Consider the following 27,598-nt stretch of genomic DNA (forward strand, 5'->3'; position numbering starts at 1 on the left):
TGTAGCATTATGAGGAAGTCATGAGCTCTTTTGGCGTTTTCCCAAGAAGATGAGAACTCATCCAGGGCTCTGAAGCATGCACTCAGCTGTACTCCCAGGTCGTCACATCCCGGCCTTTGGATGTGAGATACAGTCGCGAATATCAACAGCAGTGCAGCCGAGCAGGTGATCGTTACTCCCTGTATGTTCATACGCTTCAGAGTATATCTCTCTTCGTACAACTGAAGGATCTTGGCAATTGCCACAGCAGAGTCGACGCATGCTTTGCGGGCGTGAATGTGACCTGGACCTTGAGGTGGTTGGGGCTGGATGTAATGCTTTGACATCCAAGGTCGGTGAGCATGTATTATTGCTTGATGATAATGCATACTATACTATATCAGCATAAAATCCGCGATTGACTGGATAAGTTTTCTACTTGTTGAAACCTACTGCAGTAATAATACGTGAGGCAGGTACGGCGTTTTCGTATCTTTCTCGTCGGTTTGGACCTGAAGTACTGAAGGCAAACAGTCTTTCCACTCCTTGAGTTCTTTCACTGTCTTCTGGTTCATCTCTTGCAGCACGCTTGGTGGAATTCTTTGGCTTCCATATCTGCAGCAAATTAGGTCAACGATTGGGGTTCATGAAAGCGACCAATACTCACAAAGCATGGCCGAGAGGCGCCATGATGTCGCAAAGAAGTGCCCTCTGGGAGCAAAGCAGTTCAGCATGGTCTGGCTGGGTTATTCCGCAGGAATCAGGGGAGACATAGGCAGACCAATGCCCTGATATGCTACCGTCTATGCCGGGCTTTGCGACAGTGACGTCTTCCATGTTAATTCGGAAGGGGCGGCCAAGGTGCAATCCCCAAAGGCTGTCAATTGATGAGCTCGACAGTTGCCTTGGCGGACGAGGAACATGCTTACTGATCAACGGTGTATGCCCCCCAAAATACAGTTTTGCGCAGGTCTGCTTCCTCTTGACTGATTGAGCCCGTTCTAACATATGGCGTCATGTCAACATGCAGTGCCAGATCAAACGCAAGCCTCATGGCCATCCCTATCCATATCATTAGCTCGGAATCTTGCGACATTTTGCAGGTACATGGAAATACCGCTGTAGAGCCATCCGCGTGCATCCCGCTTGCACCCAATGTCATGGCCACTTAGAATGACCATCGCCTGAACTGTAGCAACAGAAGGGCAGTCAAGCTCAATATCTAATAGTGCTTTGGCCCTATCAGCGAAGAAGTCCGCTAAAGACTTCGGAAATGTAACGAATGTTGGGTGGTGACGCGATTCAAACGCAGCCCCCAAGGCGCATCTAGGACACACATCAGTATCAGTGCCGACTCTAAAATCTCGGTTGAAGAACAAACTCACATGGAGTTACGCAGAGCTTCTGAATAATATGGGTTATCAACCATATGATCACACCACTGCACCTTGGCCTTTTGGTACATTTCCCGCTGCACGACGTGTGAGGCAGGATCTTGCCATGTGAAATAAAGGTTCACTAAGTGATCCTCAATCTCGTTCGGTACGTCCTTTCCTATATCCAGACGATCCAGATATTCCTGGCCATCATTTCTCACTGTTCGGTGCACCGTCATGTTGTCAGGGGCAGGCATCTGTACCAAATTGAAATTTGATGTAGGGCCATAGTACCGTATTTGACCGTCCGATCCGATCTGCAGAGACCCTACACGCTCCGACAAGCGATCTACGAGCTCCTCTGTGCTTTCAGCGTCGCTATCGTCGCTACTAATTATTGTTGGAAACGAGATTGAGGGTCCGAGGGTACGTTCGGGTTTGTCTGGGACGGCATGGACGTCATTTGGTACAGAGAGTCCTTCAACGGTCATATTTGTTGTTGCTCTGGTATGCACAATGTCAACGAGATCATCTGAGCTGTGCCAATCCCAATCAAGCTCAAGGCTGTCAGGCTGTTCATTCGATACGATCTTTCGGCCCTCCCGCCATTCCAGTGGCAAATTTGAGATCAGGCTCTCAACCTGCGGAGTGTCAAATGTTGTAACGTTCTCGTTGACGGTCGTCGTTGGAATACAAAGCCGATCTGTGTCGTTAAGTCGAGCTACCGGACTGGAAGCACAATCTGGACCGACGCTTGTTGAGTTTGCCTTATCTGGCTTTGTACTCATACTCCCACTGTTCTCTCCTCGTGGATAAGCGTGTATCAGGCCAACGTTTTTCAATACTCTCAGCAGTACGGTCTCATCATCCTCTTGCATGGGCGGTGGCAGCAGGTCGCTTTTCTCGATGAAGTGAGTTAGTTGGTCAACTCTGGCGCAGAGTAGTTCGATCGCTACTCGGAGAGATAATCTATTGATGTTCATTCGGGTCAGAAGTGGTACTTGTCTGCATGCATGATTGACCTACTTCCGTTTATCCTCATTTGCCTGGAACTGGCAATTCTTGCCTTTACGCTTGCAGTTTGAACAGCATGGGGTCTGACCATCACACTAAGATTCGTCAATTGATTTTTTTCTGCTTGGGTGTAGCACTCCAATGGGCAAAGGTCTTCAGGAATTGGAACTGACTGTCGCCTCTGGCGCGTACCTTTACTTTACTTTCGCGGCACGGCACACACGCTGTCGTGACATGCTTCCTCTTGTTTGTCGACTGCGTTGCTGAGGCCATATTGGTGCGGTAATCGTCTCAATCTCCCGCCAGCATTCATCTGATTAAGTGCTTCAATCTCGGTGCAGAATCTCAGGTATGGAAGAGTAGGAGTCGAGAGGCTCAGCGTTGTGTTTCCCCGCGCTTGACATGGATGCAGTGTTCGGAATTCAACCCCCGTTGACCCACAAACTAGGGGGCACCCGGGTACCCCACACTTGTCTCCAACCTCCCCGCACTCCGAGCTGGGGCACATGGAGAAGAAGTTGGGGATAACCGTGAGCTTTTTCTTCTGCTTGTTCTCTCCTCCTGAGTTGCTCATCGGTGGTCAAAGGATCTATCCTCTGTGCGTATCAAATCTTAGTTGCCAGTCCTCTATATCTATTCTTCACAAAGTCGCCCCATACGAAAGAATCGCTTCCTATTTTCATTGCATGCAGCAATTCTGAACTCTGGGTCCCATCAGATACTTGATCACTAGAGCTGCGTCCTACATAAAGGTTAATCAGGAGCAGTCACAGGCAGATCTGTGCGGTAGGGGGCATTTGATGGTAATCTCAGTATTGAATAGGTAACTCGAGCTCTTCCTATTCAGTGTCGATTGTTTACTTTGAGTAGCCATTCGTTCATAGTGCCGTCGCATCTTGATTTCCAATCGTAATGCTCTTGATGTTTTGATACTCTTCCAGTCCGTACAGACTACCTTCGCGACCGTATCCACTCTCCTTGACGCCTCCAAATGGAGCCTCGGGGGCACTAATCTTGCCAGTGTTCACACCCACCATGCCTACCTGCAATTTCTGGGCCACGCGCATTGCTCTGCTGATATCTCGCGAGAAGAAATAGCCAGCAAGGCCGAATTCGGTGTCGTTCGCCAGACGCAACACATCTTCCTCCGTTTCGAACTCAAAAACGGGGGCAAGTGGGCCAAATGTCTCGTCCTTGCTCACGATCATGTCTTGGGTGACTCCCGAGAGTACTGTGGGCTGAAAGAAGAAACCTGGAGACTGGAAAGGCTGTCCTCCTACTTCGACTTTGGCTCCTTTGGAGGTTGCATCATGGATGTGCTCTCTAACCTTCTCAATGGCAGCTTTGTTGACCAACGGACCCTGTGTGGTCAAGGGATCCAGTCCTTGACCGACTTGCAAATCAGAGACCTTTTTTACCAGCTTTGAAGTGAAATCCTTTGCTACCCTCTTCTGGACGTAAAGTCGGTTCGCACTGAAATGATACGGGTCAGAACCAATTTCAATCGAAGCAGCGCATCTGAGGAAGGTCCAGAAAAAGACGGCCCACTAACCACACACAGGTCTGGCCGGAGCAGCGAAATTTGCAGAACATTGCGCCTTCCACTGCCAGGTCCAGATCGGCATCATCAAAGACGATGAATGGAGCGTTTCCACCAAGCTCAAGGCTGACCTTCTTGAGGGTCCCGGATGCCAGTTTCGCCAGCATTTTGCCAACGCCGGTTGACCCTGTGAAACTGATCTTTCGAACCAAGGAGTTCGTAGCAAGCTCTGTCGCTGCTTGACGGTTCTTGGTAGGGCAGACCTGGATCAAATTCGAAGGGATACCAGCCTCGACTGCTAATTTTGTCAAGGCTAGACATGTGTACGGTGTTTCGCTCGGGGGTTTAATGACAACAGAGCAGCCGGCGGCAAGAGCTGGTCCCACCTTTCGGGTGATCATCGCAGCTGGGAAATTCCATGGGGTAATAATCCCGCAAACACCTACCGGCTCCCGGATCGTAAGCAGTGTGGTATGAGGCGTAGATGAGGGAATCGTCACGCCATATGCCCTCGTCGCTTCTTCGGCAAACCAGGATATGAAATTCGCTGCATATACGACTTCTCCCTTGGCTTCACCAATCGTTTTCCCGTTTTCGAGACTGAGAATTGTCGCCACTGCAACGTCCATCAGCGTTCGGTACTGAGTGGGATGGCAATTGTGCTGATGCCGATATGCTTACGATCATCTTGATTGGCAAGAATGAGATCATACCATCTTCGCAAGAGCGCCCCTCTCGAAGTACCAGTCGTCCCTTCGAAGAAATTTGCTTGTGCTTGATGGGCACTTTCAATGGCGTTCCGAAAGTCCTCCACATCACAGTCGGACACCTGCCCAAGCTTCGTGCCCGACGCCGGCTCTTGACTTAGGTCAGCTCCAAGTCCTGAAGGCCTTCACAGAGCACATACCAAAGACGTCGAATTTCTTAGTTTTCGAAACCCACTTCCCGCCAATGAATGCATCTGAGATGAAGAGTTCATTGTTGTTGAGCTGAATGTCGACACGCAGTTTAGTCGACATCCTTCTGCTTTCCGACCTGGCACGTTCACATACCTTTGCTAAAGCATCGCGGTGGTAAGTAGCATTGGTGTCTTGACTGTTGGCGGTAGAATGCATGTTGACGCTTGTAAGATTGACCGGAGTATAGAGACAAGGATAATAGAACGAGTGAAGACGTCGATAATTAGCAGTTCAAATACGCTCATTATCAATATCAAGTTGCACAAGCGACTGTTTATCAACTTATGGATCTTATCACTGTGCCGAGCGGGATTGATACTTTTGGCACTATTCCTACGCATTGGTAAAATTGAGCAGCATTCTGCTGGTGGTATGCAATTCCGTCAACACGTCATTTTCTGGATACGGAATTGTTGATGCCCCCTTTCCCCCCGCGATCTCCCATATCGCCAAGACAAGGTTGTTCCTTTGATTTGCGGCCGGGAAAGAAACCCGACCCCGCATTCGTGCACACAGTGATTCAACACGACAGCCCTTCGGAGCATAATTCCGATCACAGCCAAATTTCCAGAGTATCACCCAACACACATGCGGCTATTCCTGAATCAGTCGCTACTACTTTAGCCCTCGACCAAAAATAGAACGCACAACCACACACTAATTTGGCAACCACAAAACGAAAGACGAGGTTCCACGCGTTCTTGTTAAAAGCATCGTTCTTCTGTCCAGCCAACCAACATCTTTTAGTGACATGGTTTGTTTCGGGGCTGATAGTCAGGCATAGGGATGGAGAACATCACGCGATGTCAGTAGAAATTTGGCGTAATTATCTCGTGGGACAAGACATTCTTCAACAATGTTTGCAATCTATTGATCTAATTCTGCGTCTGCACCGCCTTCTTTAGGCCTCCACCCTTCTTAGTTCGGCAATCACAGTGCAAACTTCGAAACAGTCGAGATTCCTGCGCGCAGGGCTGTCTCCAAGTATCCCATAATGGCAACACCTTCGACCAGCCCACGGTAGCGACTAACGGCTGCCGCGAGGCTCACTAGAGCAAAGACTGTCGAAATGGGTGACATTGTGCTCAGCCAGCGACGGATTGTAAGTAAAGGCCAAATGGCACTTCCTCCACTCATGTTGAATGCAGACCAGTCGGGGAAGTAAGTCTTGAACCAGAATGACCTTGCCAATCCAGGCCATGACGCCGCGTTCCTTCCATAGTCTCCAATGTACCAGTTGGAGCAATCTCCAGAAAAGACTGTATCACGCAGAGATTTGTGAATTGCATTCGTTTCTCTGTCCTCTGCGGATTGCTTGACCTCAATGACAGCAGCCTTGTGATCAATGAGGGGTGTGAATAGGGACTTGATCGCGTAGTCAACCTGGGTCTCGCAAGCGAACAGGGCTGAATTATTCGCAGGGAAGGTGTTGGGGCCAAACAGAATGGCGAGATTGGGAAAGTTGTGCACGTGTGTCCCAAGATAGGCCTGGGCTCCGCGGCACTGTTTCCATTGGTCGTGTAAGGAGATGCCAGTCGAGCCGACAATGTGCATCGGCGTCAAGAATTGGGAAACCTGGAATCCTGTTGCCAACACAATGATATCGAAGTCATCTTCGATTCCAGAAGAGCTGATAATTCCGGTCTCGGTGATCTCTTTGATTCCCTCGGGAAGAAGCTCGACGTTGGAGAGATTGAGACTTTCAAGGTAGCCGGGGTCGAAAATGCGACGCTTGCAACCGAGGGGAAAGTTGGGAATAATGTGATCCCAGTATTTCTTTGGCGCAACGGACTTGATGTACTTCTTCGATTCTGCCTCGGCCTCCGCGCGAGCCTTCAGTCCCTTGGGAGTTGGGAAATATGTCGTTGTCTCCTCGTCGGCATCGAGAAAGATCTGTAACCGCAACCATCGCATCCACAAAGGCACCCACCGAAACATGAACCTTTCTGTCTCCGAGTATTGCTTGTTCGGGCGGGCATGAAACCATTGTCCACTTCTGGCATACTGCTTGACGAGAGCTGCGTGTTTTGCTACGGCCGGCACCACTTGCGCAGCACTGCAGCCATTGCCGATAACCGCGATCCTTTTGTTCTTGTAATCGACGCCATGATCCCATCGCGCTGTGTGAAACATATGCCCCTTGAACTTTTCCATCCCAGAGAATTTGACATCTCGGGGAAAGGAGATTGCGCCCACAGCAGAAACCAGGACCGAGGCATACCGAGAATACTCAATGCCCGTCTGGAGATCCTTTAGATTGACCTCCCACTTCGAGATATCGGTGTGCCATCTTGCTCCCATACACTCAACTGAGGTGTGAATGTGCTTGTGAAGATCAAACTTCGAACAGGTATCTTCCATATCTGCGTAGCATTAGTCAGGGAATATTTAGCGATCGGTCGAAGGAGTCTCACATTGAAGAATTTCGGGCTGCTCGCAAAGCTCCTTCGACCAGTTCGGATTCATATTGAAGCTGAAGGAGTAAAGATGTGACTTCAAGTCACAGCCGCTGTACACATCTGTTAGAGTATTCTTCTTTGGAAACATCTAGTCCGCCAACGCTTACCATCCTGGATACGTGTTCGTTCTCCAAGTTCCACCAACACCATCAAGCTTTTCGTAAATCGTGAAGTCGTCAAAATGCAACTCATGCTTTAACCTATACGCCATGGCAATGCCGGCAGGGCCAGCACCAATGATGATGGCATTGAGCTCCTTCGCGTATTGTGACATTCTGGTTTCGGGCCTGGGCGGATGGGCGAACAGATTGTAGCTATTGTGTCGAATGAACGATTGCAGTGACTGCGCGAAAACAAGACGCAGTCAGGTTTCGTAGAACACGGGCGGTTCGTCAAAGGGTAGGCTTCTCTTGCTTCTTTTAGGAATATCGCTTACCATACGGACATGGGCCCGGTGCCAGAGCCGGCGAAATTGGCTGCCGAATCATTGCGTCGCCGCCTCGGGAATCAAATTTCGAAGTTGTGCTGATGGCGGTGTCTATCGTGATCAGAATTCCACCAAAATCTACGATCCTGGCCAGAAGGGGTATTACAGGCATTACTTTCGATTTCCGTCACATGCCTACAGGTTCTGATGGTTCGGAATTCTCGTTCCGACAGCGGTGCCTCCATGAAATCCGACCGACAGTGTCTGGACAAGCCCCACAACGTACGCAATCCTAGCTCCGAGACTCACGTCACTCGCATGGTGGATCTTGGACAAGTTGATCTTATTGAGCCGCAAGAAAACGTAGCCCAGCGAATCACCTCCCGCTACTTCTGGACCCCACGTCTGATGCATCTTTTGGCACACTCCTCGTCAAATCGTAGTTTGCACGATGATCTTTGGCTTTGGTTACATCTTCAATGAACAATGTAGAATGATGAGATTGTCTTACCGATGGATTTTCACCATAGATTTAATATGCTATCTCTGTTTCCCGTGTTGTGTTATTGCTTGTCAGAAAATACGTGATTGCAGTCTTCTTTGCAGAACCAGATACGTTCCATCTTGATAGTTCATGTGTCATGAAAGTTTGATTTTGAAGGCCTAATCGTAACCGCGGGTTTATGTACCTCTATTGAAAAACGGTACAAGTTCAACTACATTTGTCTACTTCAGATTTGTCTCCATCCTGCCATTCTCGCATTTTCCTCCCCCAGATCATCCAAGTATCTTCGCACACGCTTCACAATGCCCTTGGAATCCAGTTCGAAACGGTCATAGTTGCTGGGGTTAGAGGCGGAGTACCCGTAAGAAACCATGCTGATACTCGCTGTGACGTATCTTGCCCATGTCGTTGCAACGTATTCTTCCACACTCACAATCGGAGTACCGTCCGTAGGGAAAACGCTGCGGCGATACTGCTTACTCTGTTGATCAAAGTGGGTGAAGCTGGGACAGCTGACAACACGAGTTGGAACGCCACAAGTAGATAGCGTTTTCGCGGCCTCGACGGCATAATGGAGATTTGTACCGCAACTGGCCAGAGTGAGCTTGGCTCCAGCCACATCTTCGATGACATATGCCCCTTTCGCGACCTTAAATCGATCAGTCGACGGCACTACGCCAGTCGGATCTCTTCCTAGGGATAACATCGTTGGGCCCTCGCGGTTGTTCAATGCGAGCATCCAAGACCCGATTGTTTCCTCCGCATCGCAAGGCCTGATGTACGCAAGATTAGGCATCGCGCGATACAAGGAATCGATCTCAACTGGTTGATGGGTTGGGCCGTTTTGTCCCTCGGCGAATGAATCGTGAGTGGCGATGTGAATGACCGGTAAATGGCTCAAGGCCCCCATGCGGACGCCAGGTGCGGCCTGGCGATGTTGTGTCAGCTCTTCACCATGTCGAAGAAATAACGAAAGGACAGTCAGGAGCTTACATAGAGATAAAACATGAAGAATGTTGCAGTAATTGGCAAAAGCGTGCCAGGCCCATATGCAGCCAGTCCGTTGGAGATTGCTGCCATTGCATGCTCGCGAATTCCGTATCGAATGTAACGCCCTGCATAGCTGACAGACGGGTGGCATACATCGGCTTCGAGGTAAGGGACCTTGTTTGAGTTGACGAGATCGGCGCCCCCGCCAAATAAAGTCGGGCAGGATTTCCAGAGCTTTTCCAGAAGAACACCGTTGACCTCACGAGTTGCTAGCCCCTCGAATTGGCCTGCCTCGATTTCACTGAGCATTTGAGGTGCTTCAGTCCCGCGGTCGCCATTTCTGGCTCCATGGAACTCCAATGACTTCTCCGGGTACGCCGATGCATACTTCTGTAACATGCTGTTCCACTCTTCTTCAAGCTCCTTTCTGCGCGTCTTTCGCTCGCGAAAGTAGTCCAGAGACGGTTGTGGGACTTGATGCGTAGCTGTTGGGTCTTGTCCAGCTAAGCGCTTCGACAAGGCCACACTTTCGGCATCAAATGCACCATGATGAGCCTTGAAAGTACCAGCGACATTGGTACCCAGGCCGATGACTGTCCGTATGTTGATAAAGACGGGCTTGCCTTTCAACGACTTTGCGAATCTGAGCGCTGAGACCACTGCACTAACATCGTGGTTGCCATCGGCGATCTCCAAAACATGCCATCCCGAGGCGCGCATCTTTGCATTGACATCCTCAGTGTTGATCCAGTCAAGCGGTCCGTCGCAGGTTACTTGGTTATTGTCGTAAATCAGTACCAAGTTGTCGAGCTGCATACTACCAGCGAGGGAGATAGCCTCGAGAGCAACCCCCTCCATGAGGCACCCGTCACCAGTCATGCAGTATATTCTCGATTGCACGACATCAAGTCCTGGTTGATTGTAGCGCGCCGCGAGATGTTTAGATGCGATGGCGAGGCCGACAGCATTGGCGATGCCTTGGCCCAAGGGGCCTGTCGTGACTTCCACTCCAGGAACTTCGATTTCAGGGTGCGCGTGGCAAATTGTCTTGTAGCCGTTTGTTTTGGCACTTCCATATCCTCTGATCTCGTTCATGGAAAAGTTGTCATATCCAACCAAATAATTGAGTGCATAAAGAAACATGGCGGTGTGGCCTTGACTGTTTTGTCAGCTCCAGTACAGCTATAGACGCCAAATAATTCCAATTCCTTACCGTTTGAAAGCACAAATCGGTCTCTGTCAAACCAGCTGGGGTTGTTGGGGTTGTAACGCATGACATGTTTGTACAGGGCTAGCCCGATGGCCGCCATACCAATGGCTGATCCCCCGTGGCCGCCTCCATTTTGATTGCAGATATCGAAGATCAAGTTTCGCAGAGCAAGCACGGCAAAGTCGTCGTCGTTCAAAGTCTCTCTCCAGCCTTTCAATTGGCCATCGATATGTCCGTTGAGGCCGAGGGCAGGTGGCGGTGGCACAAAGCTTGGTTTGTCTCCGTTAAGGAATGGTTGCTGCCCTGAGCCTGAGGAGACACTCTCGATGTGAAAGCTGCACTGATTCTCTGATGGAGGCATATTTGGGCGTGTTGTACAATGTTGCGCGATATCTACCTCGATTGAACTGAAATGGCGACGCGGTGAGGTGTTATTCTCGTTCAACCAGTGAAGGGAAGATTTTCGACAAACAGAGCTGCGCGTGTGGCAGTCAATTGTCTTTGAGGCTTTGTTATAGTCAATGTCATCACCCCATTTTGCCGCCGAGGTGCTTCCCGTTTGTCGGGTTGATGATGGCTAGTCCTCGGCCGGCACCCGGCTTTTGTGGGGCGCTCGGCCATCAAATCCGTGGCTGTGAGCATCGGGACTCAATGTCCGGCCACAACCTGGAATGAAGAATTTCCATGCGGAAATCGGATCAAGCGCTATTACTCTGCATGATCCCAGTTTTATTTGATGCCAATCATTGCACTTCCGATCACAGAACGGCTCAATAATGCCGGATGGAATTGATCATATGTCTTGTGAAAATGATTGCGGGATTCGGGTCCGGAGAGTGCCATGTCAGCCCAATCTTCAAGCACATGGTTTGAGCTCTTAAACTGATCCTTCCATTAAGATTGAAATGAAAACTTAATCTACGTGTTCTCTCCTACATAGTCGCAGCATTCCTCTTGACTCAGAAGCCAACATCGACTTCGACCCGTTGTCTCGACCTCGCAACCAACTTGTATAACTTCTCTCCCGATACTAGAATATGGCTTCTAGCATCGTTAATGCGCCTCAGCCTAAGGCGGATGTCAACCGGTACTTGAGCAACTCGGTGCACGATCTTCTGTCTCTCAAAGGGCGAACCGTTGTAATCACAGGCGGCGCTCGCGGACTCGGGCTAGCGTTTGCGTTAGCAGTCGCCGAAGTAGGAGGTAACATCGCCATTCTTGATGCAGCCCAAGAGCCCCATGATCACTTTTATCGAATTGAGCAAGAGCACGAAGTCAAGATCAAGTACTACAGGTAGGCATCATTTGCGACTTGTGGCGCAAATTTACGTGGCTGACTAGGCCTCGCCACCATAAGGAGCGACGTCACAAATTACGATATTTTGAAAGAGACATTCAGCAATATTGTCAAAGACTTCGGTCGAATCGATGGGCTGTGAGTCATCCTTGGTCCAATATTTGAGCTTCTCTGGGTCTAACGCATCGCAGTGTCACTGCCGCTGGCATTTGTCCCGACGAGCCATTCTTGCAAAGAAGCCCCGAGTCCGTGGCCAAATGCATGAACATCAATGTCCTCGGCACTTACTATGCCGCGCAGCTAGCAGCTGCACAGATGGCTAGCCAAGAGCCAACTGATTTCAACCCCCGTGGAGGCTCCATCGTCATGATAGCATCAATTGCTGCGTATGTCGCTAGCAAAGGCCAGACAACCAGTGACTACTGCTGCAGTAAGGGTGCAGTGGTTGCCTTGGCCAAAGCTCTCGGTGTCGAGCTTGCTGCGAGCGGCATCCGTGTCAACAGCATCTCTCCAGGGTCTGTTATATATTAGTCTGAGTTTTCAGAAGTTAACACTAACATGGTGCATAGATACATGGCGACTGACATGACGCTGGACTTGTGTAATCGTTATCCCCATCTTGGAGAAATCATGAACACAGAGCCACCCATGCGGCGAATGGGTGATCGCACTGATCTAAAGGTTCCTGTGGTGTACCTGCTGTCAAACGCGAGCGCCTATCACACCTCAGATGATATTTTGATAACCGGAGGCATCCATGCTGGCAGGCTGATGTAGAGTAGAGTTAATAATATGGGCCAAGATGGCATCAACGATCAGCATCTCAGCTTCGTACCAAGTTCAGATCAATTGCCATGTGTCCCTTTTTTTTTTTTTTGGTGAGATGACAGGCCCAAAACTGATCTACTTATTTTCATTTATGTTAAAGTGCCTGTTTTGACATCTCGGTAGTAGTTCATGGGATGCGCAGCGACCGAAACAATGGCATCCCGCACATTATCCATCTCTTGTGTCAAGTATTCAGCCGTTTTGCGTGCTGCGCCAAGGCCTCGTTCACTTATTTCACTGAGTTGAATTGGCTGTCGAGATTGGAATAATTGGTGCGATTCAGCTGTGCTAAAAATTGCGACTCTATGCTGCCGACATGAATACTGGCGTAAACGGAATCCGCCTTTGTCTTGAACTTCATTATTGCCAAATCGACATGCCTTTGCTTCAATTCCCGACCGTTGTTGAAACAAAAGGTGCTCGGCACCTCCTGCTCGTATGCGGAACTGACCTTTCGAACGCAATCATGTTAAAAGCTGTGGACCCCTTTCTTAACTTCAACCTACTCCAAAACATTTCTCCCACATTTTCCCGCACCCTCTAGTACTGATTTTACCTACCATAGATAGCAGGCGCCTATTCTCTACGGTCATGGCTCTGCTTATACACACGTCTTTGGACCAGGCTTACAGCTGCCGACTCATCTCTCGTCGCCGGCTCAGTAATTCCACAGGCATAGATTGACCTTGGAGGGGCTTCAATTCAGAGAACAAGGCTTCATCCTACCAGGAAAGAGCTGAGCACAGGAAAACTAGTCTCGTTATTACGCGCCCGGCTGTTCATTGAAGTATCACCAATAGGTAAAACCCCTTGTGGGAGGATGAAAACCTAACACCGTATGAGGTCAGACAATCCTGATAAATCAGTTTCCGTTGCGTTACTAACTTCTTGAGGTTTGGAATGAACCTTTGCTGTGAAGTTCTTCATTATCTACGCTGCATTGCTAAACTCATGATTATCTCCTCCTTCTTGGATTGGGGGCCGGTTCTACAGACAATGTCGGCTGAGATCTTCCCTTCTTCGCTTCATGCGAAGGGCGTGGCCTACACAACCATGCCAAACTAGCTAAAAGACCACGTCGTCACTTCACCGCTCTAACTCAGGACGAGGGTTTTGGAGATTATCTCTGCTTTTTTGCGTCTTCTGCTTGCCGGTCATGGTCTCGGTCCGGCTTACAGTCTCGGAGACGTGTGGCCCCGCCTTTGAATAGATGGATCAGACTTCGTCGACGATAGCTAAGAAGTGAAAAATAATCGCCCGCGCCCTGATTAGAAGTGCGATGTCCACTCGGGTCTGCCGGAATGCAGCCAGGGGCTGGAGAACAACACTTGATTCAACCAGGCTTGGCCGCGCTAGGGGTTGGCGGCCAAACCGAGAAGCCAGCCTGGAACCCAAAGAATGTTGGCAATGGCAGGTTGCCGACGGTCTCCTACGTTTAGCTTCGAACAGTTTTGGTGGGTCATGATGTTGCCGAGTCACGGTGATACCAAGTGGTGGTGTGCAAGTCATCGGCTCGGTCTTTGCAACTCCGTATGATTAGTGTGTGGCAGCAAAGACGAGAAATCAACGAGCCATCTCCGATGCTTAGGCTTTAAGTCACCAGTCATGCACAAGATAGCTTTTTGTTAGTATCATGAAGGCCCCTTAACAAGCGAAGGATGACCAGGGCAGTCGGACAGGGACCGCTTCCGTCGTCAGCGTATTTGGAATATGCCATGTCCGATTGGACGTGTTGTTGTGATAAACCCCAGATTTCCTGGAACATAGACCGGCCGGGCTGTGTCAGAGTCCGGTGTGAGAACTGATGTGCTGTTGCCCAAGTGAATTATCCGTAGCATCCATACTTTAGCTACTATCATCAAGCTTCCTTGACAGCGCCTGGAGGGCTGTTTACTGTCGGACTTGGCTCCGTACTCCGACCACGTGACTCTTTAATCAGGAAGGCAGCTGTCAGATCGGTCGGCATAGCACGCCGTGAAAGCCGACCTTTGGCGCACGGCAGCAAAAGAGACTTCGGACGGCCCCACAACTGATAATGTTCCCCAAATTTGGGCCTGGACCATTCCCAGATGTGCATTCTTCAACTTTTGCATGCTACTCTCCAGAACAACGAAGATATTGATTCTTTACGTAAAATAAACCAGCTGCTCCTTGACTACCGACGTCATTGATAGATTTCCCCAGACTATTGTGCTGCGCTAGTGCATGTTGTAGCCAGGCTGGTCAGCATGTTTGTACTCTACATCCGGCTTCCCCACCCCTTCCCACGTTTTCAGCTCCACGCTCAGCATCGACAGGTGGAGGCACAGTTATGAGAAGAGGGTTAGCGGGGGTGGAGGTCAGGGGTGAGGACGTTGAAACGATGCATTGTTCCTGTTTGCCAGCGGCTTCTTCTAGGTGCGCGGTCTACACAGGCAGTTTCTTACGGGACGGACAGCTCCCAATCTTCGCGTGAGGCAGATTCCATAACAGGCATTCCGTATCAATGATTCTCAGTGCATACGGTCGCCGCGCTGGCGCACAGGTTTCACTGCCTCATTCCTTCGCTGCGGGTGGCGACCCAAGACCATCATCGCATGTACGTCGCGTGACTTTGATTGCGCCGCAGCTGAACGAGGCTTTGGAGGTAATTGACTGTCTCGCCGGAGAGACAGCACCTGTCTGGGGTCTTGGTCCGCCTTGAGCTGCCTCGCTAGCTACTGCCGTCATCAAGGGCCAATCCGAAGTGCAGGGGGCCAACGGAGTCACCCTATCTGCACACACAGGCAAGACAAGGAGTGGCAGCACTCGTCGCACTAGATTACAGGGAGGAATCAGGACTTGTGGTGTCGATGCTCCATCCATGAGGTGTATTTGTTTTGGGAAGTTGGAAGTTCAGGGAATTATCGACAAGAATAGGAAAAGAGATACCGCGGCATCATGGGCCGGAAAGAATCACTCGGATTGTTAGTCCGACACGGCGCCTGCATGTACCTAGAAGGGTAAGGCGCCTGTATTCATCGTTTCGGCTTCGGGAGGCGCTGCCATGTGCTCCGAGCCGCAATGCATGTACTCACCAGCTCATCGAATAACGCATGCTCGTCGGCTGTTAGAACTACAGAAGCTCGCACTTATCTCGGGCTTTCAGGCGATCCTAGCCTCATCTTTATCTCAACTTCGGAGACGACTATCAGACTACACGCGTCTACTCTTGACATGCTATCTTATCTTTGTTTTTTTTTTCGCCAATTCCTCGCCAACCCTCGAGAGCTGAAAGCAGTCTTTGTGGAGTACAATTTCAGGCTGGTTGGTTGGCCACATACACACACACTATGGAGACGGCGGTCCCCCACTTACGGCAGCACGGCATGGATCTCGGCGTGAGCAAGGCTGCAGACAGGCAGGCGAGGATTGCAACATATTTTGATGGGATACCTCTACGACCAGTCGCTGCAAACGAGGACTAGGCAGCGGGATGCCGAGTTCAATGCCAACAAATGCACTTCCCTCGATTCTGCGGATACAGACGCAGAGTTTGTACCTTCATCCATTATCAGCGGGTTGCGACCGGTAGCACACCGCTCAGACATCGCCACACCATCCCTAAACATGGGATCAGTAGAGGTTCATCAGCTCTGCCTCCACCCCCGTGCGTGTCATCCAATCCGGTGGCTCGTGTAGAAAGTCGCGCAGTCGAGACCTATTCATGAATGTTGGCGCGTTGAGCAGGTCATCCCGTCTGCCCGCGCGTTAGTCCGGTCCAACGAACTGTGATGCGGCACCTATTTGGAGGCACAGTGGCTGTGTAGTTCATGACATCTACACCAGATACCGCGATTGGGCTTCTTGCCAACGTTCAACATCGCATTGTCGATACTCACAACTAGATCTGAATGGGAGATTCCCAAAGGCGATCAACTTTCACTGGCTATTTAGGGCCCCGCTGATACCTCGCATGAAACAAGCGGGCGAACTCAGTATTACTACCCGACGGCTATTCGCTTTAGTACCTGCCACACGTGAAGCCTGGAGAAGCCCGCCAGCCAAATGGAGCAAAGTCCAATGGTCGCAACGGCAAATGACACCGCCGACTCCAGACCTGAGATTGTGCAATCACGTCGCTTGTAGCGCCTGTTGGAAACGCCAGGCAACCCTGGAAGATGACGATGTGGTGTGGGGTAGGTGAAACTCTACGGCGCACTCCAGTCTACAGGGTGAAGAGAAACGGGTTGGTGCGAATGAATCGGGTACAGGGTCAAAGGCACCTCAGCCCACATATCTTTAATGGTTGGAATTGTGCCTGCGTATTCAGAGCGGTCCATTACAAGCTGGACTTGGCATATTCCGCCTGCCCGCGCTTTCGCCAATGGCGCAGCTAAATGCGACCCATCATCCCTCGTCCCTCATCCCTCCTTCCGTGTCCTTGTCAACCCCCGACGCTCGCTACCCATCCATGCCCGTGTTATCAAGCTATTCCCAGCTTAGCTCACTGTCCCCGCTGGCTGAAAGGGCTGGGTGTCCGTAGAAGTACATTGCAACAGCGCCGGGCAGCGTATGTGAAGTGCCATGTTGCAAGATTGTCAGTACACTACATACCTGTTCCCTGCGTGCTCGTGTTTGCGTGCCTTCTGGTTGGCCATCTCGCTTCACCAAAGGTGCTCGAGGGACCCTGAGTGGACCGAACGAGTGGACCACCGCGCGGGACCGTATGCTGGAGACTGGAGCCCCCGTTGGCCGTTGAGGGCCCTCCCCGTTCCGACCGTCTCGCCGTGTATCCCCCGTGCCTGGTTACTCTTGCTTTCCCTGCTATCTCCCTGTTTTATCTGCGGTGTTCTTATATCTTGCCATCCCTAATTCCCTTCAACCCTCCGAGCTTCAACCACACTGCGTCTGCGCCAATTGGACTCCTGCTTACATCGCATTACCTTCCTCGAGCCACATGTCCTGACTTCACACATCTTCTTCTGCCCCATAACACTGCCTCGACGGTTCGAATCTCTCTTGCGCCCATCATGGCGGCAGCAAGCGAGGACAAAGGCGCCATTAGCGCTCTAAACCGGACCAACACACGAAGCGACGACAGCGCACCCAACGAGAAGCGCGGTTCGATCTCCAACTCCTTCCGCCAGAGCGGAGAGGTTCATGTCAGCAGCCAGAATGTCGACCAGCTCCAGCGACACTTGACGAACCGACACATTCAGCTTATCGCTATTGGTGGCTCGATTGGTACTGCTCTATTCGTTAGCATTGGTACCGGCCTACAGCGCGGAGGCCCGGCCAGCCTGCTCATCGGCTACACGCTTCATTCTGTCATGGTCGGCCTTGTCAACAACTGTATGGCCGAGATGTGTGTTTACATGCCAATCACTGGATCGTTTATTCGGTATGCCGGCAAGTGGGTGGACGAAGCCCTCGGTTTCATGGCGGGTTGGAACTTCTTCCTTTATGAAGCATTCCTCATCCCGTTCGAGATCTCCGCGCTCAACTTGATTCTAACCTTCTGGCGTGACGACATTCCTGCAGCTGCAGTCTGCGTTGCTTGCATCGTCCTCTACGGACTGCTAAATGTCGTTGCTGTTAAGTACTTCGGCGAAGCAGAATTTTGGCTGGCTAGCGGTAAGCTTTTGCTCATTGCAATGGCGTTCTCCTTCACCTTCATAACCATGGTCGGCGGTAACCCTCAACACGATGCCTATGGCTTCAGGACTTGGAAGAACCCGGGAGCTTTCGCTGAGTACATCAATACCGGCGATCTTGGCCGTTTCCAAGGCCTGCTAGCCTCCATCTTCTCCGCTGGATTTACGGTCGTCGGCCCCGAATACATTTCCATGGTGGCTGGCGAGGCCCAGAGGCCTCGTATCTACCTGAAGCAAGGTTTCAAGACGGTATACTGGCGTTTCGGTATTTTCTTCATCGGCAGCGCCATCGCCATTGGCATTGTTGTGCCCTACAACGACCCAAAGCTCGAAAACGCTGGCGCCGGAACCGCAGATGGCTCGCCCTACGTCATTGCTCTGAAGAACATGGGCATTGACGTCCTTCCTCATATCATCAACGCCCTTCTTTGCACAAGTATATTCAGCGCCGGCAATGCCTACACCTACTGCGCTATGCGCAGTCTCTACGGTCTTGCCCTCGATGGCCAGGCACCGCCCATCTTCAAGAAGTGTCTCAAGAATGGCATTCCCATCTGGGCTTTCGCGCTGGTCATGCTATTCCCATTGTTGTCATTCTTGCAGGTTTCAAACAACACGGCAAAGGTCGTGACAATGTTGCAAAGTTTGACGCAGGCCGCGCAGCTTCTCAACTATGTCATCATTTGCGTAGTTTATGTGTTCTTCTACAGAGCCTGCAATGCCCAAGGCATCATCCGGAGAAATCTGCCATACTATGGGTACTTCCAGCCTTACTGCGCCTACATTGGAATCGTGTGGATGACATTCATGGTCACCTGCTTCGGCTACGCTACCTTCCTACCGGGCCATTGGGATACCCTGACCTTCTTCTCTTACTACACGATGATCTTCGTGGGCATCGTCACTTTCTCGGCTTGGAAGCTGTACAAGAGGACACGCTTTGTTCCTGCTGCCGAGGCAGATCTTATCTGGGATAAGCCTATCATTGACGCATACGAGGCACAGTTTACCGACCCACCAAGCTCATTCCGGGGTAGTATTCGCAAGCTATTTGGGAAGAAGAATAAGCATGAATCAGATATGGTCGCATGAGTAATCTGACAACACCATTACTGTGGTGGATGGAAGAGACGATGAGGACACCGACATGAATAAAAGTACCAAATCTAATTCTTCTATGACAACGCTTTCAAAGTGCCTTGCGTCCATTTATTCAAGCTGTGCAATGCACATTTGATGTCTCCCGATGATTGTGTCTGCCAAGAAACGGCAGACGGTTCTCTCGCTCGTGTATGGTGTATCCACGTTGGAACAAGTGGCAGGTGAGCCGCTTTATCCAGCTGCATCAATATTACTTGATGAACACATTGTGCACTAAACTTTCGAAGAGCGCTCGATCGATAACCGCTCCAAAACTGTCACCACAGTCAGCATCATGATTTGGCGGCATGCAGCAGAACCAAAATACCCGTGGCATTTCACTGCCTCTCGTAGTTTCCCAGCGAGAGCCTGGAATTTGTACAGTTCGAGACCACCGAAATTCGTCTGAGCACGGATGTATTCCCAAGCTTGAGTCGGCGTGATTTCGTCTTCCGGGCATAGCGATGACGATAGATCCAATAAACGATTGAGAAGCTCTTTTGGGGCTTTTTCGTAGGGCGGTAAACCCATGTGATTGGAAATCTCCGCCGACATGCCTGTGATGGAAAATAGCTGTGCCGAAGTTGTCAAAGCGTGACCTGTCGGCTTATGTGCATTCCCTAGATCGCCATGAAGGTGCCCGAGACAAGGATTCTCGATGCTGAGGTGAAAGATCAGTCACGAACTCAACCCCGAACGAAAACTCTGAAATCTTACGTCAGGACAAAGTCCATTCCAATCAATGTGTGGTCAAGCCCACATAAACGAGAGGCAGGAGGCACAAGTGGTGAAGGTTCGCTCGTAACATCCTTAAAGGACATCTTCCATGAAGGCCATTCGTTGACGTGCGAGACGGGCGGGCCTTGGACTGCACTGGCTTGGCTTTCTTCGCTTGACAAGAATTGAATTGGAGATCGATGAGCATCCATCGCCTGTAAAACTTCCGTGTCGTTCTGCGCCGGCTGTGGGGAGATTGACTCCTCTGGTGTCCATGGTGGAGAGAGCTGATTGAGCAGCGGAGTATGCGAGAGATATTGGCCGTAGGTAGGATCAAGCTCCAAGTCGTTGGGAAGATCGACTCCATGATGCCGTAACATCTGCGTGAGTTGTCGAATTGTAACACAATATTGCTCGCATTGACGAGTAAGTTCGGCTTCTCGAGTTTTTGTCTGTGCGACTTCCTTTTCCAATGACTTTGTATAGATTTCCTTCCGATCACGATACGATCTGCAGGTTCATTCAGCATTTCACTTCGTGATCTCGCTAGAGATATTGGTTATCGTACTTCTGAGCACGCCGAAGTTGTGCTCGACGTTTTTGTACGGGGTCTTCCTTTGGGGCTGCAAAAGGTACGTTAATTGAGTTGAAGCTAGGGGCTAGATGTTCGCGAGTCCAGATAGCACTCGCGCAAATTTGGCACTAACCTCCCGGATTGAAGATTTTGAAGATTTTGCTGCTCATGGTTCGATCTTTTGGGAGGTCTGGTCGCTTCGTGTTGTGAGAAATCAAACGTACAGTGTGGCAAGCTTCTACAGCATCCGCGGGACAGAGGGATAAATATGCCCTGAACTACGTCCGTGTGAGGAACACCGTGTAAGCAAGGGGTAGAAGCTACCCAAATTCAAGGGTTGGAGTCTGTGGGTGGCTTCGGCAGTTCAGCCGAAAATCAAGCAGCTTTCATTGTTTCATCTAGCGCGATGAGAATATCAGAGTTTCCTCTTATGGTTAGCTCCCCCAAATGGATCAGACGAAGCTGATACTACGATCCGCGACACCGTCTCCATTCACAAGGAAGGCTGGACAGTCTAAGCCAACCAGTTTAGTCAGAATCCTTCAATCCAACCCGCGCTCTGGAATCGTCTTGTCCGAAAAGGGAAATCTCGATTACACGAGTTATGTTCTCCATTTCAACCACTGCGGCTTCTGGACGAGAATTGTGACAAGTATTAGCTGGTTTATCAGATCTAGAACGGAAATGGATTCTATAAGTACGAGATGTTGCCCAAGTGTGTTCATTGTTCAGATCATTCCCTAAATCACTGTTTAAATCATCTCCTACCTTTTCCGAGTACAGGCCCTCGATTTCTTCTATCATCATTCCCACCATCAAATCATTCAATCATGTACTTGAGATCACCGATGCTTGCATTCTGCCTGCTTGGACTGGTGTCTGTGGGTGCATCCAGAGCATGCAGGACTCCTGATCGCGTCAACGGCAAGATGCGTTCCGGCAGAGCAGTCTACTTCATCACCAATGACCGAGACAATGCAATTGTCGCTCTGCCAATTGGATTAGACGGGCACTTATCTGAAGGGACCATCACCTCCACTCGCGGCTCTGGTATGTCCTCTGTCAATGGCATGACAAATCAACCAGCTGCGCCTGATGGGCTGGTCTCTCAGTCTGCTGTAACATTAACTGGAAACGTGAGTAGGCTGTGACTTCGAAGTGCTTTCATGGGCTGACTCTACATCTTGCACATAGTATCTATTCACCATCAATGCTGGGTCCAATACTGTTGTCATGTTCAAAATCGACCCAGCCAGCCCGACGAAACTCACAATGATCGGGCAGCCGGCTCCTGTCCCTGGCGAATTTCCCAACACGGTCGCTGCTTCAGAGAGAAACCACCTTATTTGCGTCGGAACTACTGGTGCGAAGGCCGGAATCTCGTGCGCATCGTTTTCCGAGTCTGGCATGGGCCTCATGGACAGTCTCCGCGCCATAACCTTGAATCAAACTACCCCGCCAGTCGGACCAACCAACACTGTTTCTCAAGTCTTCTTCTCCGACGATCAGAAAAGCTTGTATGTTACGGTGAAGGGTGATCCGGTCAAGAACAACACCGGCTTCTTTGCTTCCTATCAAGTGGGCCAAATGGCTGGCCACGCAGCAGTAGCTGAGCAACCACAACGCTCTTCGCCGGCTGGAACAGCTGTTCTATTCGGATCATTCAACATTCCCGAGTCTAACAACGTGTTTGTCACAGATGCATCATTTGGTGCTGCTGTTTTATCCGTTGATCAAAGTTCCAAACTCGCCACGGTCAAGGCGAAGGGTGTCATTGACGGACAAAAGGCTACCTGCTGGGGTACCTTCTCCAAGGCATCAAACTCAGCCTTCGTCACGGATGTGGGCTTAAACAGAGTGGTGGAGATGTCTTTGACGGATGCAAGTGTCAAGAACATCATCGATCTCAGCTCTAACGGCGACCAGGGTCTCATTGATCTCAAAGCTGCCGGCAACTTCGTCTACGCGCTAGCTCCAGGAAACGGTACCACCAGTGCAGCTGTAACGGTTCTTGATACAGTTCAAAAGAAACAAATACAGCATCTCCAGTTGCAGAATATGGGGGTTGGGAAGAACGCTCAAGGCATGGCTATTCTGATCTGATTTGCATTGTGTATTGGGTTTTAAGGTGCCAACGGATCTACTATCGGGGCTGTAATCAACACAGGATATAGCTTACAATGATTTTGAGCATCTCCATAGGTAGGCATTATCACATAGTTCAAAGTGCTTTTTTCGATTAACGAAGCACAGTTTCGTTCTCGTTAATGGTCTCGTGAAGTACAAATTGCTGGAGTCTTAATATGAGCACTGCCCTGAGACTGGAGCCAATCTAGTTGATTTCAATCAATCCATCGGCGGCCCAATTTTCTCTCGTCATGACTATGTCTTAGTGTTACACCTCTGCCTTGCGTCTAGCTACCTTCGCCCGATGTAGCCCAGCCATAAGAGGCTTTTTGAACCAAGTTGTAAGACACTTGTTGTCTTTCCCACGTCGAGGACTCTTCAAGCAGCTTGATCTCAAATTCGAACATCAAGGTAGCAAATACGAGACGCATCTCGTTGTATGCGAGACTGGCTTATGTGTCAGCTACAGGTGTCTAACTCGTCTCAAGGTCATTTTACGACGTATGGTACTTCTTTCCAATGTAGCCGCGAGTTCCGATACCAAAAGTTTGCAAGGCTCCCTTCTATCACTGGCATACTTGATATCCTCGCTGGGCCACCTCTCACGCACGACGTCGTCAGGATCAGCGAGGCTGCTGCTTGGGCGGAAACAAGAATAATGACCAATACCAATCAAAGGGCCTCCGGGAACGAATCGACAACAAATTGTAGCACCCTCCGGAGGAAGCAAATGGGGGTGGTTGCTATTGGCGGGAGGGTAGATACGCAAAGTTTCGTCCAAGACGGCTATGAGGCACTTGAGGTCTCCCAGTCTGGCAAGAGTGACCTCATCGACGCTACTTGACTGGCCTCGAAGCTCATGATGATGTATTTCTGCAGATCGGTGATGCCCTCAGGCTATGATTGAGAAGACTTTGGGTAAAGTTGGCACATAATCAGACAGGTTTTTGACATGGCAAGGTTGGTTTTCTTGCATTTGTGTACATGGGCAGCGGGATACTGATACCGACGAATGCATCGGAGACGGGCGAGCTCTCTAAGTGACCGACAGGCACGTCCAAGTATTATCTTACTACGCAGAGGTAAGTCTCATTAGCAGGTTCGCATTAACCCCCGCACTCGTGATAGAACAAGAGTGTCGTCATGCCGGCGTCCTTGTGTCACTGATCAGACATCAACTATTGGACTTTTTGCAACTCTGCGGGCGCTACACTGTTTCAGCATAGTACGTTGGGAACTCATTTGCAATATATTGTTATCCCATTGAATTTTATCAAGGATTTCTACCTCATTATTAAATGCCCGATTGCTTCCACAGATATCGTCTTAACTGGGTAACATTTCCAAGCAACTGAGCCTATCGTCATCGAAGAATCCTCCACGATTTTCTCATCACGCAGCCTCTTCTGCCTTTTATGAAGATCCGCTGTTGTCTGCGCAAGCGAACGCACCTCCGATCAAACCGTTTGCGTAGGCATCAATGATGTTTTGAACAACACCATATGTACCACCAATAGTGAGGAATACAGCCAGAAGAATCATCAGCCAGTTAAGCCAGTAGACCAAGACCTTCCACCAGCTACCTTGGCGGTAGTGCTGGTGGTCGTAGACCCAGAGATATCCCGGAAGTCCCAGCGCCAATGGCGCAAACGTCAAGCTTCCCGCCAAGGCCAGAAGGTAATTGAAGATGGGGATGCCAGAGGCAATCAGGTACGAAATAACAGACATGCCGAGAGTGCAGGCAAGCCAGACAGACCAATGCACGATGGAGTTTTTCTGCAAGTGGACTGAGTTGCGGAGAAGGCGAACAAAGAGGTACTTCGCCGCAACGTGGATGTAAAGACAGGCACTGACCATGAGACCTGTTAAGCCAATGCCGTAGGAGACCTTCTTGATCACATCTCCTGCGCTTCCGAGAGATGGAGAGGCCACCCATTGACCGCAGTATCGGTAAACAACCAGTGAGAAGGTCAAGTACGACGCGGTAACAATTCCCATGCAAAGGTAGACAGCCTTGTTGTAGTCCCTGGGCTTCTTCATCTCCGAGATAACGGGAAGAAAAGCCGAGGTACCGGCGCCCGAGCAGAAGATGGTAGCGACGGAGGTGATGCCAGTGACAAAGTTCGGGTTGCCGATCACGTGGTATCCAAGATCGAAGTCGCCAGTCTTAGGGGCGGCGGCAGGTCGGTCCACCTGGGTAACTCCGACACTAATGCGGCGATTAGTTGGTGTATTTGGGAAGAGGAAGGAGTAGTAACTCACACAACAATGAAGACGGCGACATAAACCGAGATGAAGCCAGCCCATGTCAGCCAGGCGATTTTCTCGAACTTGCGGGCACTCGCAAGGATGAAGACGCAAGCCGTTGCAACCAACATGTAGGAGTTGGTACAGATCGCGTGGTTAGAAAGAGCGTTGAAAGCAACCGATGTGCCAAATATTCCTGAAGCGCCAACGATGGCATAGGTGACGAGGAACAAGACGCCAACAACCTCTTTCAACCAAGTGCCACCAACGACGTTGGCCATATCAGCGATGGAGTGACATCCGGCGTGTGCATTACGGAAGTTTCCTTGGATGATCGCGCAGTACGTGTTCAAGAACTGCCAGCCCAAGACATTGATGGCACCAGGAAGCGCCCCCAAGACGTACATAGCAGACGGGATTGTGAGCACACCAGTGGCGAAAATGACTTGAATATGTCAGCTTTGAATACGATAACCAGGACTAGGGTTTCGATTGCATACCCTTCAAGAAAATGACCGAGGCATGGACCCAACCAACCGTGCGAAAGTCAACCGCTCCGTCGCCTCTCTTGAAGACCTCATAAGCATCTTCAGGGTTTTCGAGCTTGCCGGCGTCAATGCTGCCGCTGCTACGGACCGGTGCCGGCGTGATTGCATCGGACTTCTCAGAGGTTGTTTGCGACATTTCGACGGTGTTAAGTCGATACTCCTGGCCGGTCGATGAAATGTTGGACGGCTTGTCTTTCTGTCTATTCAGGAGACGCAAGACATCGCCCGAATATCATTTATATGATATAAGCGTTTCGATGGATTTGGAGCATCTGGCGATATGGCCTGTGACAGGTGAGCAGGTCAAGGGAGTCAGGCGTGGCTTATCTCGTAGCGGCAAAGAGTTCCCGACCAAGATAACCATCGACGTGGAATCCACCCAACCCCGCGAGCAGCGTCAGATGCCGCCCCAAGATCGTGGGTCACGTATCCTTGGCAGCAGCCAAAGTCAAAAGCATGTTCAGGGGGTAAGACAGCATTCAGTGGAGGTTGGTTGTGGGTCGACAGGGCTCCTCTGATAACGTTGGGGTATATCGAAGCCTGTTGGGGTATTAATGTTATGAGACTATTGCCGGCGTTGGGGTCAAGATACCAACTCTCGGATTTGGGAGGTGTGCTCCAATCTTAACCTCCATTGATATGGATCAGACGTCATGAACGATAAGCGCGGGGTAAGGAGCCAGGAGGCTTCCTCTGAACGATATGATGATTAGTCTCCAAAGTTCGTGGGCATACACCACAGGGTTTAGGAGTGTGAGGTGATATTCTTTATGGGATCGCTTGATTGAGACGTGACCAGCAGAGAGGGCGGTTTGCCATAGATCTGGCCCCGACGATTGTCACACGGCGTGTCGATAGATTTCTGAGTCGTGACATGGTATATTTATTCCTCTAGCTATGTGCCTAAGCTTATGATTGCTTCAAAATTGCTCCGGGTTCTGCGGGCATCACTGCACCCTCGGCAGGGGTCGTCTTGGACTTAAACTCGTCGCAGATTTGTGCCATTGTCACGAACTCAACGCCCTCGTGCTTCTTCATATGCTCGATCAGCCTTTCATGCATGAGCTGCACGTGGGGTCGACCAGACACGTCTGGGTGGATGGTCAACGGGAAGATGAACTCGTCGTACTCCCGATAAAAGTAGTCGAAATGGTCCCGCCAGATATCCTCCACATCTCTGGCGTTTACAAAGCCGTGACTGTTGGGTGCGTCTTTGATAAACATCATCGGCGGAAGGTCGTCGAGATACCAGTTTGCCGGAATCTCGACGAGTCCAGTCTCCTGGCCCCGAACGAGGGGTTTCATCCATTCAGCGGCCTTCTTCTTGTAGTCAATCTTAGTCCATGAGTCGCCAGTCCTCAGATAGTAAGGCTGACAATCGTGATGGCTCATGCTGTGGTCGTATTCGATACCGTAGTCGAGAAGCAATTGCGCGCCCTCCTTGCTTGTCTCCCACCACGGTGCAACACTACCTCTCGGGGGCTTGCCGGCAAACTCGGTCAACATGCGATATGTTTTATCGAGAATCTCTCTCTGTTGCTCGATCGTCATGTCGGTTGGGTTTTCGTGTGAGTAGCCATGGAGGCCGATCTCGTGGCCAGCATCTCGGACGGCGGCCATGTCCTCGGGGAAGGTTTCGAGGCTGTGGCCGGGAATGAACCATGTCGCCTTGATGTCATACTTCGCAAGGAACTTGAGAACTCGCTGGACACCGATTGTGCCGGCGAAATATCCTGGAGATGCTTAGTTTCACCTTCGCTGATTGTTTGCCATATGCGAAGCTCTTACCCCTACTGATATCATTTGAGGAATCTTCCCCTCCATATGAGCCCAACCATCCTGCGACCGCATCTACGTCAACGCCGTAGCTAACGAGAACACGCTTCTTGCCCATATCGACTCAAGGAATTGTGGTGCTGAGGAAGCTAGGCAAACAAGGTAGAGCTGCGTCTAAAGTTGTGACAGAACGCGTGTGCGGGGGTTAATGGGAGAGAGTTTATTGTCTTGCTCACAGATAGCGAGGTGTCCGGCCTTAAGGAAGGTCGC

General features: G+C 50.5%; 10 protein-coding genes across 10 annotated transcripts; 3 read left to right on the forward strand and 7 right to left on the reverse strand.

Annotated features, from left to right (window-relative positions):
• Positions 1-369: 369 nt before the first annotated feature.
• Positions 370-1,594, reverse strand: nit-4-9 (Nitrogen assimilation transcription factor nit-4; the record flags this gene model as incomplete). The annotated part of the gene is made up of 6 exons (XM_036637769.1): positions 370-374; positions 512-594; positions 647-856; positions 909-1,041; positions 1,097-1,305; positions 1,365-1,594. 6 exons carry the CDS (start codon positions 1,592-1,594, stop codon positions 370-372), a joined length of 870 nt encoding a protein of 289 aa, XP_036495493.1.
• A 1,653-nt stretch (positions 1,595-3,247) lies between these two features.
• Positions 3,248-5,024, reverse strand: gabD-1 (Succinate-semialdehyde dehydrogenase [NADP(+)] GabD; the record flags this gene model as incomplete). The annotated part of the gene is made up of 5 exons (XM_036637770.1): positions 3,248-3,842; positions 3,922-4,525; positions 4,591-4,767; positions 4,817-4,898; positions 4,962-5,024. 5 exons carry the CDS (start codon positions 5,022-5,024, stop codon positions 3,248-3,250), a joined length of 1,521 nt encoding a protein of 506 aa, XP_036495494.1.
• Positions 5,025-5,798: 774 nt separating this feature from the next.
• ktnD (FAD-binding monooxygenase ktnD) lies at positions 5,799-7,601 on the reverse strand (the record flags this gene model as incomplete). The annotated part of the gene is made up of 3 exons (XM_036637771.1): positions 5,799-7,231; positions 7,283-7,377; positions 7,435-7,601. 3 exons carry the CDS (start codon positions 7,599-7,601, stop codon positions 5,799-5,801), a joined length of 1,695 nt encoding a protein of 564 aa, XP_036495491.1.
• An 884-nt stretch (positions 7,602-8,485) lies between these two features.
• Positions 8,486-10,820, reverse strand: DAS (Dihydroxyacetone synthase; the record flags this gene model as incomplete). The annotated part of the gene is made up of 3 exons (XM_036637772.1): positions 8,486-9,187; positions 9,253-10,403; positions 10,463-10,820. 3 exons carry the CDS (start codon positions 10,818-10,820, stop codon positions 8,486-8,488), a joined length of 2,211 nt encoding a protein of 736 aa, XP_036495492.1.
• Positions 10,821-11,496: 676 nt separating this feature from the next.
• On the forward strand, positions 11,497-12,533 carry lxr1-1 (NADP-dependent mannitol dehydrogenase; the record flags this gene model as incomplete). The annotated part of the gene is made up of 4 exons (XM_036637773.1): positions 11,497-11,753; positions 11,817-11,894; positions 11,948-12,271; positions 12,326-12,533. The coding sequence occupies 4 exons, from the start codon at positions 11,497-11,499 to the stop codon at positions 12,531-12,533; spliced, it is 867 nt and encodes a 288-aa protein (XP_036496476.1).
• A 5,042-nt stretch (positions 12,534-17,575) lies between these two features.
• Positions 17,576-19,291, forward strand: AGP2-4 (General amino acid permease AGP2; the record flags this gene model as incomplete). The annotated part of the gene is made up of 1 exon (XM_036637774.1): positions 17,576-19,291. The coding sequence occupies one exon, from the start codon at positions 17,576-17,578 to the stop codon at positions 19,289-19,291; it is 1,716 nt and encodes a 571-aa protein (XP_036495490.1).
• Positions 19,292-19,550: 259 nt separating this feature from the next.
• CGCS363_v005926 (uncharacterized protein) lies at positions 19,551-20,800 on the reverse strand (the record flags this gene model as incomplete). Its single annotated transcript, XM_036637775.1, has 5 exons — positions 19,551-19,614; positions 19,668-20,000; positions 20,057-20,566; positions 20,625-20,679; positions 20,764-20,800. 5 exons carry the CDS (start codon positions 20,798-20,800, stop codon positions 19,551-19,553), a joined length of 999 nt encoding a protein of 332 aa, XP_036495489.1.
• Positions 20,801-21,559: 759 nt separating this feature from the next.
• CGCS363_v005927 (uncharacterized protein) lies at positions 21,560-22,733 on the forward strand (the record flags this gene model as incomplete). The annotated part of the gene is made up of 2 exons (XM_036637776.1): positions 21,560-21,766; positions 21,825-22,733. 2 exons carry the CDS (start codon positions 21,560-21,562, stop codon positions 22,731-22,733), a joined length of 1,116 nt encoding a protein of 371 aa, XP_036496475.1.
• A 1,437-nt stretch (positions 22,734-24,170) lies between these two features.
• mtr-10 (N amino acid transport system protein) lies at positions 24,171-25,688 on the reverse strand (the record flags this gene model as incomplete). Its single annotated transcript, XM_036637777.1, has 3 exons — positions 24,171-24,966; positions 25,020-25,449; positions 25,505-25,688. The coding sequence occupies 3 exons, from the start codon at positions 25,686-25,688 to the stop codon at positions 24,171-24,173; spliced, it is 1,410 nt and encodes a 469-aa protein (XP_036495487.1).
• Positions 25,689-26,461: 773 nt separating this feature from the next.
• Positions 26,462-27,446, reverse strand: pgdA-2 (Peptidoglycan deacetylase; the record flags this gene model as incomplete). The annotated part of the gene is made up of 2 exons (XM_036637778.1): positions 26,462-27,285; positions 27,341-27,446. The coding sequence occupies 2 exons, from the start codon at positions 27,444-27,446 to the stop codon at positions 26,462-26,464; spliced, it is 930 nt and encodes a 309-aa protein (XP_036495488.1).
• Positions 27,447-27,598: the final 152 nt, after the last annotated feature.

Source organism: Colletotrichum siamense, assembly GCF_013390195.1.
Source record: "Colletotrichum siamense strain Cg363 chromosome Unknown KSG_Cg363_contig04, whole genome shotgun sequence".
NCBI classification, from domain to species: Eukaryota; Fungi; Ascomycota; class Sordariomycetes; order Glomerellales; family Glomerellaceae; genus Colletotrichum; species Colletotrichum siamense.